The sequence below is a fragment of the Acanthaster planci genome, linkage group LG07 (genome assembly GCF_054643075.1).
Source record: "Acanthaster planci isolate LZ-2023a linkage group LG07, COTS_SCS, whole genome shotgun sequence".
NCBI lineage: Eukaryota > Metazoa > Echinodermata > Asteroidea > Valvatida > Acanthasteridae > Acanthaster > Acanthaster planci.
In genome coordinates, this window is record NC_141783.1 from 20,928,256 (window position 1) to 20,945,186 (window position 16,931).

The 16,931-nt window shown below is 41.2% G+C and overlaps 2 protein-coding genes across 6 annotated transcripts in view; both read right to left on the bottom strand.

The window, feature by feature from the left end:
• The window catches only part of LOC110988822 (testis-expressed protein 2-like), a 42,854-nt gene extending 26,772 nt beyond the window's left edge, over positions 1-16,082 (bottom strand). For 3 of the 5 annotated variants that reach the window (XM_022252700.2, XM_022252701.2, XM_087139070.1), the window contains exons 1-2: positions 15,742-15,914; positions 6,955-8,421 (exon numbers count right to left, since the gene is read on the bottom strand). In XM_022252700.2, coding sequence (XP_022108392.2) covers positions 6,955-8,397 — 1,443 coding nt within the window. In that variant the 5' untranslated portion in view covers positions 8,398-8,421; positions 15,742-15,914. Of the gene's footprint in view, positions 1-6,954; positions 8,422-9,181; positions 9,796-15,741; positions 15,915-16,003 lie in introns of those variants that run through there. The other 2 variants (XM_022252699.2, XM_087139071.1) reach the window with 2 other exon arrangements.
• Positions 63-6,934, bottom strand: LOC147798695 (uncharacterized). The gene has a single exon (XM_087139074.1). It carries the CDS (start codon positions 2,397-2,399, stop codon positions 816-818), a length of 1,584 nt encoding a protein of 527 aa, XP_086995200.1. The 5' UTR covers positions 2,400-6,934; the 3' UTR covers positions 63-815.
• Positions 16,083-16,931: the final 849 nt, after the last annotated feature.

Consider the following 16,931-nt stretch of genomic DNA (forward strand, 5'->3'; position numbering starts at 1 on the left):
ATGGTGTTGACAGCCAGAAAGTTGCTGTAGGTCGAAGTTTGCATTTTAGGCTCTGCCAATAATATTGATTTCTTAATTATACAATTAATATTAATCTTTTCCCATATTCAATCAAACTTATAAGATTGATTTTATGAAACAGAATTTCACAATTAATTGTACTGCAAGACTGATTCAAACTTAAGCTTAACTCTCCTATTGTCTGACCTTTCAAAACCTTTCAAAATTTGCTTGCTGGGTGAATGACCACAAAAAAATGAAGACCTTTCAAAACATTCCAGAATTTGTTGTTAGTGCACTACTATACCTTTCAAAACCTTTTGAAAGGTATTGAAAGGTAGAAAAATTGGGCTATGGTATACTCCTATGATAGAGGTATGGGAAGTCTATCAGAAAACTGCCATACCTTCCAAAACCTTTTGAAAGGTGGAGATACTGCTCAACAGATGTCTTTAAAGTTGCTATACAAGTATGGTTTGACCTTTCAAAACCTTCCGAAATGTTTTGAAAGGTAGAGTTACTCTCTAGTACAATAACATACATCCGTCATACCGGTAGATACCCACCTAAACTTTTTGAAACACATCAAGTTTTTTTTTGTGGAAAGGCTCAGTTTTACAATCATTGCCTTTTATTTTCTCTTTTTTTTTTGAAAGGCTAATTTCTTCAATCATTGGCTTTTAGATTTCTTATATTTTTTCATTATTTTTTTGAAAAGGCTCATTTCTTGAGTAATGCTTTCAGGTTTCTTTTATTTTCACGTTATTTGGTTGATGAGAAAGTGGTCTGTCCGTTGTCTCCTCTTGGGTCTTCATCTAGTGGATGGTAACACCCTCTGCAGCGTGGTACTGAAGAAAGCAGCGCTCCCGGCACAGGTGAATGTTACAGCTAATGCAACCAGTGCGGGTAACCACTGTATAGCCCTTCTCAGTCTTGCGTCTTTGGCGGCGGCATTCAAGACACATTTTGGGATGCTTTGAGGGCATTCTGATACAACGGTGCTTGGGGCCGTTGATGGCAGGCACGGGTGGCAGCAAGGGTTGGTAAGATGGTGTACCTTCTGCAAAGCCTGCAATGAGGGATGTGCCGATGGCCACGGTGAAGATCCGATGCTTCAGGTTGTCTGGCTCACTATCATTCTTCCTCAATTCCTTGCTGCAAATCCATGCATTGACCCGTGCTACATCAACAAGAAAATACAGGATCTTCTTCCACCATCGCATTGACTGACGACTACAGGTGCGGTAGGCACGCATTTGGTCGTTTCTGTCGACTCCACCCATGTACCTCGTATAATCTGTGGCATGGGGAGGGCAGGGGACATCCTTCTTGGTAGAGTGTTTGCTCCCAGGCTCCTTGACATTTCTCACAAGGACGTCATTTACTTTGTCTCGGTAGGCTTGGTGGCACGTAGAAAGGAGTGACACCACTTTGGTATCCCTCCACAAGACGGCGGTGAGTTGGCGTTGCTGCCGGAAGTACATTGTACCCCTCGGTGCCTTGCCGAGCTGGGCCATCTGTTTGTGCAAGCGGGGGTTGATCTCTGCATCAGTAGAGAATTCCACTGGGAGGCCTTTGGATGAGCGTTTGACTGCCCCACAGATGTACGTCTCATTTTCTAGCAGCTCTTTCGCAAGGGATGCCGAGGTATAAAGCTTGTCACAGAACAGTTGATGGTAACGGCCCAAGAATGGCTCCATCATCTTCATGCGGGACCGTGTCCATCCATGGCGATCACGGGGGTAGCTGGGGTCTCTTGAAGACGGGCGATCTGGGTCATCCTCGGAGAGTGCCTGGGGTCGGCTTGGTCTCCGGCCACGAGTCTTCTTTGGTGTCGGTGGAGCAATCTCTTCCTCTGATGAGTCTGATGAGCCAAAGGAGAACTCATTGTCTGAGGCCGGTGTAGATGAGGTTGGGGAGTACTCTGGTGGGAGGCTATATCTCACATCCTCATCTTCGTCTGAGGTGTCGTACTGCTCATCGTCCTCATCATCAGTGGCTGTTACCGGTATGTCAGGGGATGTAGAATAAAAATGATCTGGAGATGTCGTTGGGGATTGTTGAGGTGATGGAGACGCATTGGGTGATGACGATCGTTCAGGAGAGTCATCCATGGCAGTTGAGGGCCCAGCAACATCTTTTTCCCTTGCCAGTGGGCCTTGTTTTTCCTTTCTCTTCATCCTCTTCTTCTGCCCTCTGTCTGTCAGCCTTTCTTTCTTGCTCTTCTTTACTTTCTTTGTCGGGTCTCTCTTCTCCGGATCTTTGTTTTTTTGCTCTATTCTCTTCATCTTGAATTGAAACAGAGAGAGCTCTCTCTCAGTCAAGCTCTCCTGAAGACTGCAAGCCTCACGGAAACTCATGTTTGCTCGATGACTGCCAGAGGTTGACTGGTGGTTCATCACTGCTGAAACACGGCCTTATAAACACTTGGCTACCATTGATAAGTCTCAGATTATGTAACAAAATACAACAGTACATTGTGTCTTTCACAACAGAGCAGCTGCAAAATTATACTAACAAAACAAATGAATTGGTTAAATTTAAATTATGGATATTTACCTTGAATAAAATGGAACAGCCCGCACTACAGTATGTGTACTGGGAAAGTTGGTTTTCCCCCTTGCCGGTAACTGCACTGTGGTTTTCCCCAAGTCCAGTAAACACTGATACTGTAGTTAAGAGTTGTTTCACCTTTTGAAATCTTTCATAGACCCCATTTGATAGGATAGTTATTCTGCCTTTCAAAACCCTTCAGCCCAGCAATTTTGAAAGGTTTTGAAAGGTCTGACAATTCCATGGCAAAATGGCCAGTACATAGGAGGGTTTTAATAAATCAGATTAATAGTTGGACTTTTTAATGAAACACTCCCCCCCCCGTACATTTGCATCAGTGTCAATGTTCATGTACCTTTAGTGTCAGCCAGACTTCAGAAACATGGTACACGAACACGCTGGAGGCTCATAACAATGTGTGAAGTATACCATTTTGTTTAATATTGTAATTGAATTGTACTTGGCACATTGTTGCAAAGTACATGTACCGTACATGTACAGGTAAGTTAACGTTTGTGGTACGATATAAACCAGAATTGTTATATCACAAATGTTTGAACAATCCAAAGCAATTATTTTTTCATAAAAACAGAAATGCATACAATCATGCAAAAAAAGGTCAATGCCAAACCTTACACTCAAGTACAACCGTCTTGGGTTTTTTTTTCAGCATGGTGTTCAAGTCTAGGAAGGTACATGTACATGGATAGTGTCGACTTTAAATTTGAAGGCAAATTTATTTTAGGAATTAATCTTCATCAAAACTTAGAATCAACTCACACGACGTGTGCAGGATGTTCACTTTTCACTAAATATTATCAGGCATGTGAAATATTATAAATCAAACAGAAACGACTGAAGGGCAAATTGGCATCATAAGAGAACCGAAATGACCTCTATTACAAAGAAATAAAGATAAAATGGGATTGTTTCAATGATGTTATTTGCATAGAATGACTGGCTGTGAATTGGACAGGCCAAGCATGATAGAATGACCAACAAGTTTAGAAATTCAAAATAAACAACCTAAGCATTCAGGGCAGTCTGCTCATCAATTGGTGAACTTTACCAAGGACAGGTGCTGACAGTCCAGCATGTAACATATCCATTTACATGTACCTTTCATGTGAACATGCTGTACTTCTATTATGTAGACAAACCCTTGCATGCTTGTCTGAGCGACAATTGTCATGTGACAGCATATGATTCAGGTAAACAGACATTTTCTTTCCTGGAACACTTCCAAATTGTGAAGAAGGAATAACGATGAACGTTTTTTCCTTGGTTAATTTCATCGACCTGGCCTAGGTCCAAGACTGTGAGGGAAACCAACAATACATTATTTGTCTGACAGACATTTTTGGAAATTACACTGGAAGTGGCTGGGCTGCACAGCTCAGATTCCATAAACAAACTGTAACTCAAGGTCTTGGAGATTTCAAGACCAGGAGCAATTGAGTTTTGTGACTGCTCACAAGTTTGTTTTGGAAATAATTTGTTTCTGTCATCTCAAATTCTGTGAGAGCACAGTAAAATGATGCATGAATTTATTGCAATACCATAATGTCATGACTATTGACTATTAAAGCATAACTTGATCAAGGTGAGACGATGAGTAACAGATTTAGTCTAAGAATTGTACTTGACAGTTTATATTATTTTACATCCATGTACATGTACACGAATCTGCTCTTCCCTGTTTCAAAAAAACTGGATGTGTGAAATGCTGTAAACTGCATGTATAGATACGTGTACACTGATCACATGAATGTGATGCACTTACATGTATATATTTCAAAACATTTGTGTACATAAACCTTTATGTATAGGCCTGTGCCGGGTACCCGCCCGTCGATATCAAAACCTGGTTCCATTTTTTCAGGCTGGGTACTAGTAAATAACTTTAAAAACAAAATGTAAATAAATTAGGAACCAAAATCCATGCATAAAGTATCTGTGAAATTTAATACTGAAGGGCAGACTTGTTGAACATATTTGACTGGAATTGGAAAAAGTTTTATGACTTCAATCTTACTGAATAAATTTCGCAATCCGGAACTAGAGAATGACTGTACCAAACTTGTGAACAAGAGGCCGAAGGAATTTTGTCTTCTGAGGTGGCCACGCTGATGATGTACACTTGCACGACTGTATGTAACTTACAAACCCTGTCGGCCTAAAATGACTTTTGTGTTGAAGTGGTAGTGCTTACTGTTTGAGTTAAGAATATTTTGGTTAAATAAAAAAATATGAATGAAAATTAGTTTATGTCGGGATTGACGACGGAGCGAGAGTGGACTGGGTAATACAGCAGCGGTACTGAGACTCCCCATGTGCAGTACGTAGTGATCACGCACAAATTGTGCAGTTATTCAGCCTCTTATAATTAGATGGTAACCAAAGCACTGAATGTGCTACATTAATCCAAAGAGTAAGAGAACCAGTTTAGTTTTTGATACCAAGAAATATACCATTGTCATTCTCACTTTCAGTTTCAAAATTACCAATAAATTAAAGCAATATAAATAAATTTCCTCAGCAGTTAAGCTGAATTGTGGCTGACGAATCAAACAGAAAAGCAGGAAGGATGTTTTCTGTCCGAGCAAAAGTGTTAACAGGTCATAATACAGTTGGCCAGTCAGTCACCTGTCGAAGTACTTATACAGTAACATTTGAACAACTCCAACCTCAGGGGAATGGAATTCTCCTAAAAACTTCTTTTCTACTGAAATAAACCACTTTATCATAGTACCGTCATGTGGCAAAACTTTGGTATCACTTAGTCTTGTTTACAATGTGAAGTGCTGCACACATATGTACAGTGTTGTCCTGCTTTTTCACTTGGGTTTCCCTTTGTACAGTGTTCTCTTTTACAGGTACCGGGGTACCTGATGTTGACAAAAAACAGGTACCTGAATCCAAAAATACCCCAAAATGTAGACCTCTTTTTATGTACATGTACTTTGTTCTGGGTATTTTTGATCTTGGTAGACCGGTACATGTATGCCCCACTGACCTTATCAAAATGACTGATACAACAGTGTTCTATGTGTTTGAATATTCTGAAAGAAGTACACTGTACAAGTACATGTAAAGAATTCATCAAGTCAACAAACTTTTGAGATTATAATGCCCTTTAATCTCTGAGTCAAGTAGAGTTGAGACTATTAGACTGAGTTGAAAAATGCCAAAAAAAAGTTACTTGCTCTTTACTGAAAAAATTATCCAACTTTCAATGAGAAAACCAATATTAAGTAGTTGAGAATTTTACCAGCCAAACAAGGTCTCAATATTTTTTTGCAAAGGAAGAAATTTCAAATATAAATAAGATAATCTAATGCAAAGATGAAATGAAGCAGTTGTCTGGCAAAAAGGTCTGTGGAGAGAACAGTATGGTTTGAGGTTGGAAGGTCGATATTACATGTTACTCCCCAAGAGACTGAAAGTTGAAGCCCAGGGAAATCAGGGAATTAGTTTGTCAACTTCTCATAGCGAGGAAAAATAATATTGACTTTTCAACCAAAATAAGACATGGTTTAGTACATGAATTTGTTTTACTCTGCATACGTGGACGCCCTCCAGTTCTTAGTTAAACCTCTGAGAAATACAACTCATTTCTTTGTGGTAAATATGTTGTCATCTTACATGTGTTTGTGGTAACACGTGTGTTCACGCGTGTGTGTCACACCCACGCGACAGTTCCTCCATCGCCTTGTAAGGTGCAAGCCCAGATGAACAAAGATGTACAAAGGTACCAATATGGTATATGTTGTTCATCTGGGCACGTGTATTTACTTTGTGCTTGAAAGACCACATGCCTGCTTGGTAAACGGCAAATATAGCGGATGGCGTGTGATGGTGAACGGTCCAATGAGAATTGGGTTCTCAGTAATGAATATGTATGAGATGGGGTACATGCATATTTAATGGGAAAAGATGTGTGGCATCCCATGTTTATAACAAACTTTTCTTAAGCAGTCCGAAAAAAACCGTGGGTGGGTTGTTTCATGTGTGGGGCAAAAACTTGTCCCCTTAATGAATTAGTCCTCGTTCAACATGTGTGCATGTTGTAAGTCCCCACAACTAACTAAAGAGCCAGTATGCGTGTGCAATCAGCTTTTATGGGAGGACTGTAAATATAAGACTTTATCGTCAAAGGAGAGTACAATATATACCACAGGTCTTCTTTGTTTGGGAGGATTTAAAAAGATGATATCAAGGAAATCCCTGGGAGTCAGTGTTATTTTTCTTCAGCCTTGATATGGTATTTCATTTTTTGACTTTACAAACAAGACATTACGTCACAAATCCACACACATCTTGAGAACAATCATTGGCAGGAAAGCTGGTGACATTTACATGTAATACGAGTACACTAATGTTCTTTGTTTTAATGCTCACCTTGTGCATGACACGTTTTTGCTCCTTCGACCGAAAGACAGAGGCAGACTGTGGTGCGCCGGGAATTATGAGCAGCATGCTGTAGTCTTCCTCATCCCAAGTGCGATCTGCTGGACGGCGGTCTCGAGACATCGTCCCAGCAGACAGCCAGATAGCAAACAGCATTGAGTAGAACATGAGTGCCATGCCTGCAAAGAACCCCATCATGTAACGGGACAAGGGAAACTGGAAATAAACAAACAGACAGAGGGAGAGGATGGCCAAAAAGAAAATTGGGGGAGAATCTGGTGGCTTCTGGGGTTCCTCCTTGACTGCTAAGTCTCCCTTCTCCTTCTGGATCTGAGGAATCACTTCGGCTACTTCTTCTTTGGTACCTGGGGTGCTGGGGCTTTTATTCTGGAGTTCATTCTCTGTGATGACATCCTGTTTGCCTCCGTCGGGGCTGTCCAGCGTGGATCTCGAACTCTGTGTTGACACTGATGCTTCTTTTTCTTCCTCCTCATCGTCATCTTTGCGAAGAAGTCCTGACAGACTGACGCTCACATTCTTAGCGGGTATCTTTCGGTGTCTGACGTGAGGGCTACCTGATGACAGAGGTCTTGGGATGATGGCTTCGTCCGGTAGTTCTGATGGGGCTGGGACAGTATAGTAACAGGGATCAATCTCCAAAGTGTCTCTTTCAGGCTCTGGTCTGTCATTGTAGGTGTCACAGTCCAGGCTCCGAGCCCGTTTGTGGGTTGCTAGCCCAATCCGGTTGACGCTGGGCTTATTTTGTTTCTTCTTCCCAAGTTCAGCCTCTTCCTCTAAAGCTTCCTTCTCGAGTTGCTCTTCCATTACTTTATCCAAAAAGGTCAGAGGATCACTTATGGCCTCTTCACTATCAGCTGGTAAAACGGATGCCTCCTCATCTTCTGTCAGCACAGCATTTGGGACCTTCATCAATCCAGTGATGGTAGTTGGTTTGTCTGGCTTTCTTACAGCTGAGTCATTGGCCATCATCGCTTTCTTCTCTGCTTCGTTAGACATTGGTGATGCGGGCTGGGCTTTCAGAGCCTCCTCTTTAACCTTAGTCACTGGCTTGTTCACAGGGGGCACATCCTCTCTGCGTTTGCCATAATTGACATCCATGGACTGTAGGATAGACTCCTTCAGTTCCTCTTGCCTGCTTGGCTTAGTCTCTGTCTTGGCTGGATTTGAGACTCCCTCCAACGAAGTGGATTTGGCAAGTGGGGCTGAACTCCCTTTGGTGGTTATGAAACTGATGCCCTTGCTGCTGTCATCATCGAGGTCGTCATCATCGTCACTGGCCAACAAAGGGTTGTACCTCATCGAAATGGTCGTGGATGGTAGAGTGCGCTTTTTGGTTGCTTGGGTGGGGGCTGGCTTTTTGGCTGGCAGGTTTGGGGCTGGGGGCCGGGGAGGTTTTGGCTTCTTGTCAGACATTTTGATGATTTTTAAGTGTCCTTCCTGCCAAAGAAAAAATACAAATCTGTGTAAATTTTAACAAATAAACAAAGACCAAGACAGTGTCAGAACACAAAACAAGTTTCTGTTTGTTCAATTTCTAAATTTCAATGGAGTTTTCTAATGAATCATTTGAGAGATTTTTCTATTCTTAAAATATGACCAATACAAGCATACATGTACGCCTGTACATGAAGGCATAAAATATATATTTTTATATGTACGTGAACATGTACGTGTACTTAACACTTCACTAGTGAAGTCTGACTCCAAACTTGACCCAGCCTTCATAATATGAGCCTTGTAGGTTAGTCTCATGTCAAAGTTCTGAACTAAAAGTTCTCAATGTTCTTCTCATGTTTTGTTCATTCCTGAAGTTATGGCTTTGGATTTGAAAGTGTCCTATGGAGGTGCACTTTCAAAAAATCAACAAAAAGCCTCTGCTCTTCTGCTTTTAAATTTTGGCTTTTCGCTAAGTCCAGAAGCACTTCTTTTTGTCAAAAAACTGGGAGGGGGTTCCATATACTGCTGAAAAGCCCTTCTTTTTGTCCAACATTTTTTCCGTCTTGCTTTCCCCACAAAACCCATTCACTTTGTCCAAGTGTTTCTCACCTGGTCTTCTGTTTGAAAATAAACTTCTATTCCAATAAAACTGAACTCAGGAAAAACCCTAAAAAGACTCGAACATGAGCACTGACTTATGAGGTATGAAATTGATAATGTGTGGAAAAGGATGCTGGAGGAGGCTTGACTTGGTAGTTACTGAAGCGTTAAGTGGTGGATGCTGGAGGAGGCTTGACTTGGTAGTTACTGAAGCGTTAAGTGGTGGATGCTGGAGGAGGCTTGACTTGGTAGTTACTGAAGCGTTAAGTGGTGGATGCTGGAGGAGGCTTGACTTGGTAGTTACTGAAGCGTTAAGTGGTGGATGCTGGAGGAGGCTTGACTTGGTAGTTACTGAAGCGTTAAGTGGTGGATGCTGGAGGAGGCTTGACTTGGTAGTTACTGAAGCGTTAAGTGGTGGATGCTGGAGGAGGCTTGACTTGGTAGCTACTGAAGCGTTAAGTGGTGGATGCTGGTTACTGGAACGGTTATTTGAGGGGTGGGTGCAGGCTGGGTTGGTGGTCGGGTTGTGGGTGGCTTCGAATATACATGTACCGGTAGGTGACTCTAACACCGAGGAGCTGTGTGGACTTCGGGGGTACAGGGGACCCTAATGTCCGAAGGGACCTCAGCTTGCAGGAGTGGTCTCCAGATGTCATTCAGCATGTTAAGCTGGAACTTGATGTCTTGTGGGACAGTGTCATGCAGGAAGATCTTGAAGGCTTCCTTGGATTCCTCTGGGGAGCCTTCTGGGGATTCTCCTGGGGACCTGAAGCAACTCCCAACCCCACCCAACCCTACAAGTACCACCAGCCCAGCCAGCATCCATCCCTCACGGCACGAGTATTAAGCAACCAAAGCCTTGCCACTTCATGCTCAAGCGATCAGCATCCACCACTTAACCACTTCGGACCGGGGCATTTTTCAACGTTGAGGATGCTGGGCCGGCATCATTTTTTCCGTTTTCAAAATCCTTCAACAATTCATCATTCCATTTAACGGTCGTTTATAGCCGCACAGAGTAATCTTCAGGCACTACTCTAAGTTGACAGGTGACCTTCATTGACGCCCGAATATTTCAGCCAGGCCTGCAGCCTTGTAAACAGAGCCCAGATAGTGCGGTGTTATACAACTGTCTTTTGTTCACGAACCTGGCTCAGTGAACTGCTGACCTCTTTTCAATAGGGGCCAGATAAGCATGCAGCGGTGCTGTGTGGCTCATCGCTGCGGGTGGTGGAGAGCTTTTGTCCCCGTGGTAATCCGCTTGCTCTACATACCCCAAACCCTGGTATAAAATAACGCTGGATTATCACCACTTTTGAGAGTGAAAAATGCCGGTCATGCCCAGCAGCCTGGTCTTTTGTTCGGAGTACAGTCTTTTGTTACAGGGCCCTGTTTCCTTTGTCCGAGTTCGGAGACCCCGGCCACACATATAAACCATACGGCTCCGATTTCGGAGTCCCCGGCTGGTAGTGGTTAACACTCCAGTAACCACCAAGCTAAGCCCTTCTTCCTCTAGCATCCTCTTCCACACGTCATGGATTCCACACCACCTTACATCACACCCACTGATTCTTCTCAGAACCATCACTCTCTAATATGGAAAAGATTTATTCCACATGATTTACCCCCAAAACTTTCTCTCAGTCATGATAATTAACATCATAATATTAATAATTACAGCATTTATATTGCGCCCTCTCCAGCAACAAGTTGTTTTGGGGCACAGTACAAAGACGTTCAAAAATTACATATTGCATTAAAAAATTTAAATAACTGTACACACTCAAACAGTAAGAATACCATACTTAAGCTTAAAGACAAAAATTAATAAAATAAACATACATAAAAACTGAGTGACAGTATATGTTAAAAAATTAAAACATTAGCCTTAAATTAGATTTCAAAAAACAAACAGCAGCAGCAGCAAAAATAATTAAGCAGAACGACGGAATCAACCAACCAAAACATTACACGATCCTGCCCCCAATAATCATTAAAACAACAGAATGCTTTCTGACAGAATACACTTTTTTGTTTCACTTTGAAGGATTTTAAAAAACGCATCATCACAAGTCATGTGACATCATTTAAATGTCCTTTGACTAGAGAATTTTGAGTCCTTTTGGGTTCAAGCGTAAGAATACGATGAATTTCTTAGCAGTTGCCTTCATAGTCAATCCTCAATAAGCTTTTTGCGAGTGACCTTTGAATAAAATCTGGTACACTGAGTTCTTGAAATTCACGGAAACATAATAATTTGAATTCTCCATACTAAAACCATGCTGCTATGGCTCATGATTAATTACGGGGGGAGACGCCTTGCATCAATACACTATTTCCAATGGATAAGAAGGGCACAAATAAACCAGTCCACTCTAAAGATGGTGGTCACTATGCGAAAGCTTGCCCCGAATCAAGAGGTATAGCAACAGCATCTTTAGTGTGGGGAATTAAAATTGTTATTTCTGTGTGCTATCAAATAACTCAGTGTACCAGATTTTATTCAAATTTAACCCGCAAATGGCTTATTGCTTGGGGCTTTGGTAGTGCTGCAAGTACATGTACACACAGGTGCCAAGGTTCGGTTTGGGTTCCGTTTGGACACACATGTACATGTACAATGCACATGTGTTGAGACATCGAAGGGCTCACTACGATCGTGCTGTAGTACTTCCGTCTATACCACGAATACATAGAATATGTTAATACAAGCAATGAATCACCTCTCCTTCCCCATCCACGAGAAACTTCATTTCAAACATTTTTTTTTCTAAACTGTTTCTCCAAGTTTGTTTAGGAGTTCAAATTCCTTAGAAAGTTACCGTCGGATGTGTGTGACAGTTTCCGAAAGTGGTTGTGTTTGGGCCATGCTTGACTCAACAAAATGATCATAGGACATGTGAAAACAGAAAAAACAGCATGCTTAAATGGGAGTTTCCTCCTCTTCAGGATACAAAATCAAATTAGATTTCGAGCAAATTAGGGCTTAGTTATTCATGAAATACATGTAGACTCAACTACCAAACTATGGCATTTGATGAATTTGAAGAACCTTGGTAGCAAGTCAGCATTCTTTTCCACGACAGCGCCCAAGTGGCCAAAGGCGCAAATTTTCCATCAGTCTTTGCAAACTGATAACAGAATTTGTTATTTGAAATTTGCAAACAACATAGAGATCTGGCAAAATTCCCTTACAACCACGATCAACCATGGTAAAACAAAAGGCAACTTAGGCCATCATGTGAACCAAATCCTGTCGCGCATTGGTGTGCGGCAACGGCTGCCCGGCAAAATCAACATTCCCTCCAGAGTTGCCTTCGCTTTTTGTGTATCTCTTTACTCTTCCATGTACGAAGACTGTTGACATCTTGAAGTTACATGAACTGAATGGTGCACTTTTTCAAACACTGAAAATTGACGTAGCATTTTTGGACAAGTGAGGGCGCTTTGGCTTTGATGTAAATCCAGGAAGACATGGTTCAGGTTGCATGTTTTCATGTTCAAATTGTAAACCCAAAATTTACTATCAGGGAACATTTCTGTGAAAAGGATTTTTGCTGGATTATTGCCATATACATCCACAGCAATAAAATGCCAAAGAAAATAAAATCTGCCATAGCAGTGGTTAAAAAAATCTAGAAATTCTCTGTGCACAAATTGGTGCAACATTGAGATTCAGTGCCTTGGATGACATCATAGTTTGGTTCATGAATATGCAAATATGTCTATAAAAACCAATAAAGCATGAAAATATGGGTTAAAATTGCAAAACAAAACTTTAAGATAAGGTTAATTGAAACCCAAAGAGGCAATTTCAAAGGTTTAGTAAAATTTATAAAAATGTTTATATTTCCTGGTTCCTTTAAGCTTCTCTCCTAATAGGTACACATGTCATTTACCACTGTTTACAAAACAGCCTGGCCCACGAGTTGCGTGCATGCCTGGGTGTATTAAATTCCTTTGTGTGTACTGCATGTGTGCACACAGAGCTAAGTTTCTTGTACGCGGGGTACTCGTACAGTATAAATTTGTTAATACATGTAGGTGAAAACAGCCTACAACAACAACGACACAACTCAATATTGCATCTGAGTTTGTTTTCCTCGTTTTTGTCTGTAGCGATGTGTTTAGTTTCTCTCCCCTGCCTCCATCATGACCATATCCGCGATCATCCCTTTTACCCATCATCTGAAAACAAGGATTTTCGTGTTTTTAATGGGCTTTTGGATGTTTGTGGAAAAAGAGCACGATGGCCAAGGTAAATAAAAAATAGGGAAAGGCAAAATTACATGTAGCCATGCGGACAGAAATTTTTGTGACGTTCCTTGGCCAGTGAGAACGACAGCACTGGCCATCGTGGCCATCATTCATTTCAAGGCCTGTTAATGATGCTTGTGACAAGTATTTTGACAGTGAAATCTGATTTTCATTTTCAACATCTGTAAAGCCACAAGGCCTACACACAGATACATTGCAACACTGACTTGCTGTACAAAGTGATGCTTGCTACCAGTTGAGGGTACATCTACGGTACAGTACATGTACATGCATGTTTGTGCAAAAACCCATTCTCCTGGTCGGACATCCTGGAACTTCTGTACATTACTGAATGGCCAGAGGGAGTAAATTTGTCCCTTTGCCGAGTGTTAAAAATCCGTAGTGACATCATGCTGACTGCGAGAATGCAAAATATAACATTTTGTGTGGCTTTTGTATGCATGGCTACATGTACATGTAAATGTATGCATATGTACATGTATTTGTCTCTGTATCAGAAACAATGCATCAACAAAGCCAACATGCCAAACAACCCAAGCACACACTAAGTATATGCACATTTAATTTTGCTTGGTGTAAATAATGTAGGTACTGTACGTATACGCTGCAGATACCGGTACTTTAAAACTGATATGACTGAATGACTGAAAATGGGCTAGGCCCTACATGTACATGTACCGGTATGTATGTTATTTGTGAATGCTGCTCTTGCATGCTGCATTTAGAGCATGTAATTGGGAATTTGTTCCACCTCGTGTTATTATACGTAGGATGTTAGGTTCTACAAATGCGTGCATGAATTCAAAATGTCTATCAGCCAGGAGGCGTCAAAGCTTCTCTGTGTAAAGACTGACAAGTTAGCTCTCTATGCTTGGACCGTGGGCCCTTCTATCACCTGATCATTTCCAGCAACTACACTGTTGCAGTATTAAAGCAGAAGTAAATCAAATGTTACACGTGTTAAAAGAGACATTTTTTTTGTACATGTAGGTCTAGGCCTAACCCTCTTACGCTAAGATACATTCTTGAAACAGTTGTCATATCAGTCAAAAGCAGTCAAATTTCCCATATGTGTCTGTGTACTGGGGGAAATCATGTGGAAGGCATTTTTGACTGTTTTGACGGTTAAAACAAACGGAGCTTGTTACATTGTTTGTTAGGCCATGAGAATAGGGAGGGAGTGCGGTGGCCTCAACGTGACCAAACATTAATGTTCATCGGGGGAAAAAATCTGTGTAATGAATTTTTTGCAGGAAGGACAAAAATTTACCCCAAAATAACTGTATGTTCGAGGCCACACCCCCATGTGCTACCGTACAGGGGACTCGGAGTTAATATTTAGTCATGTTGAGGCCACCGTCACTTGTTGATCGTGACGGTTGGGACTGCTACCAACATCTGTTTCCTGGTCAATTACATCTTGTGCCCTGACTGCATTTGGGCCTCTCCTGCAGCTCAGTAAGAGGACCATGTCCGCCCATAGAGGAAACAGTCGGTAGCACTCCCAACCATCACGATCAACTAGTCTTATGCCCAGACCACGTACATGGGACACTAATGCTTGTTTCTGGGAGGACACTGTTTTGCCTGTAGAGTTATTGCGAATTCTAAATCTCAATTCGCGCATTTGAAAGGAATACACAGCAAAAGGTTCAAGTGCTGTGCGTGTGTTGAGCAAAATCGGTCAGATTTAGACAGTTTTTATGTCAGAAATATCACTGAAGCCCAAACTGTTTGACGTTGGCATTTATGGAAGCCAGTAGGTGGTGATAGAGGATTTTTTTGTTGAGTCTTTGGAATTTTTGAGAACTGTTTCAACCTTACTATATCTACAGGAGTGGGGCGCTAGTAATAGTATGATGATCCTGTCAAAAATCGAAAAAGAGGAATACTAAAGCTCCACTGAGTAGAGCTAGGCCTACCTAGAGACTAATCCAATTTGAGGCCATTATTGCAGTGGCACCGCATTCACACGTACATGTACATTCTTCAGACATATGTAATAAACAGATTGAGCGACAAGATACATGTACCAATGGGCTCTTTCAAAACTTTGGCAGCAGTTTAGATGTCTTGACATGGAAGAGCCATCGAGACGACGAGGGGTCAAGTGACGTAACCTTATTTTAAAGATGGCGAGTGTGAGAGTGAGCCCATTAGATTGAATGGATAAAGGCAAAAAGACTGAAAAGTACCTAAATAACGTGAGTGAAATCATTCAATAAATAGTTTTTAGAAAGCGGAAAGGTCAAGAATCATGTTCGTGTGCAAAAGAAATTGCGCCCACGATTATAAGTGGGTGCGCCGAAAATGTTCAGTACGCCGACACGAAATTGCGTATACAGATGTGTGGCTAAGGATGGATCGGGAGTGTGTGTCCATGCCACACTATTAGTGGGGCTATGCCGGTGACTAAGTTCGTAAACTATTATGTAAACATACCGTTCAGAAATCGCTCCGCTGTAATTCTCAGATGCTCATGTTCGAAATAGCAGTGAACATCAAGCCTTCAGAATGTTGTCACAGGAAATCAGAGGACTCCTTTTGCGAGTTTTGGACTGCAAAAGACATGAAATAATTATTATGCGACATCGTACGAATCTGCTTACATGCAAACAAGATGCCAATATTTAACAATGAAAACACTAGATATTTCCTTTCAAATTATTTCTCTTTTCAAGCAAATATATATTTTCAAAAATACCTTTAATGTATGACAAAAACCCAGGATTTAATTTCACTAGTGCAATATATTTTCTGACATTTAAATAACAATTGAACGAGGCACTTGCTGACCTTTATACTGTACTAGTTACAGAAATATTAACTCGGTACCAGTCTTTCAAAAGCTAATTTCAGGATGCAGGTATTTTCACTTTTCAAACAACATTGAAAGGTTTATTTGCTAAATAAATGGTATTAGTCTTCACTTAAAAAGGTGATTTTCTAAGGCTGATATTTATGAACAAACAGAGCCTTGGATTTAGAAAGCTTTTGAAATTAGAATATTATCTGACTTACAGCTAGTTTACCCATTATAGTCACAGACATAATAAGGGGAGTTTACGCCCTCTATCAGTCTCCACCAGTGTGGGCGTGGGGCATCCCATTGAGGACTGTGGCGACGGGTGTTCATGCGTATATTGGGCGTCGGTGGGGGGAGGTCTTGCCTACTTAAGCAGTGTTTATTATTTTTCCCAAAATTTAAATTTCAGGCGTCCTTGATTTTTTTCCCTGGTTTTTCAGGAAACGATTACCTTATTGTCCAGGCTTTTCGTACTTGGGAATTTTCTAATATAAATATGTAAACCGTTAAATCTTCATTAAATTTCTGTGCATAGGGCCTATTTTGCATGGGTGACAATATAAATTTAGTAATGTTGCTCACACAGATGAGGCAATAATTTGGCATTGTTTAGCTAGAAAGTCGCATCAGTGGGTCTACCTTTCAATTAAACAAGATTCTCAGCTGCGATCTTAACTGTAACGATAAAAAAATGGTTGAACCTTAAAACGCTTTGAGTCATTATGATGGACGCACTTTCATAATAAGGATGACCGTCCAATAAACTAGATAAATGTTTACTTCGAAGCAACTTCTGGGGAAATTACAAACAAAACTAACTCCCCGT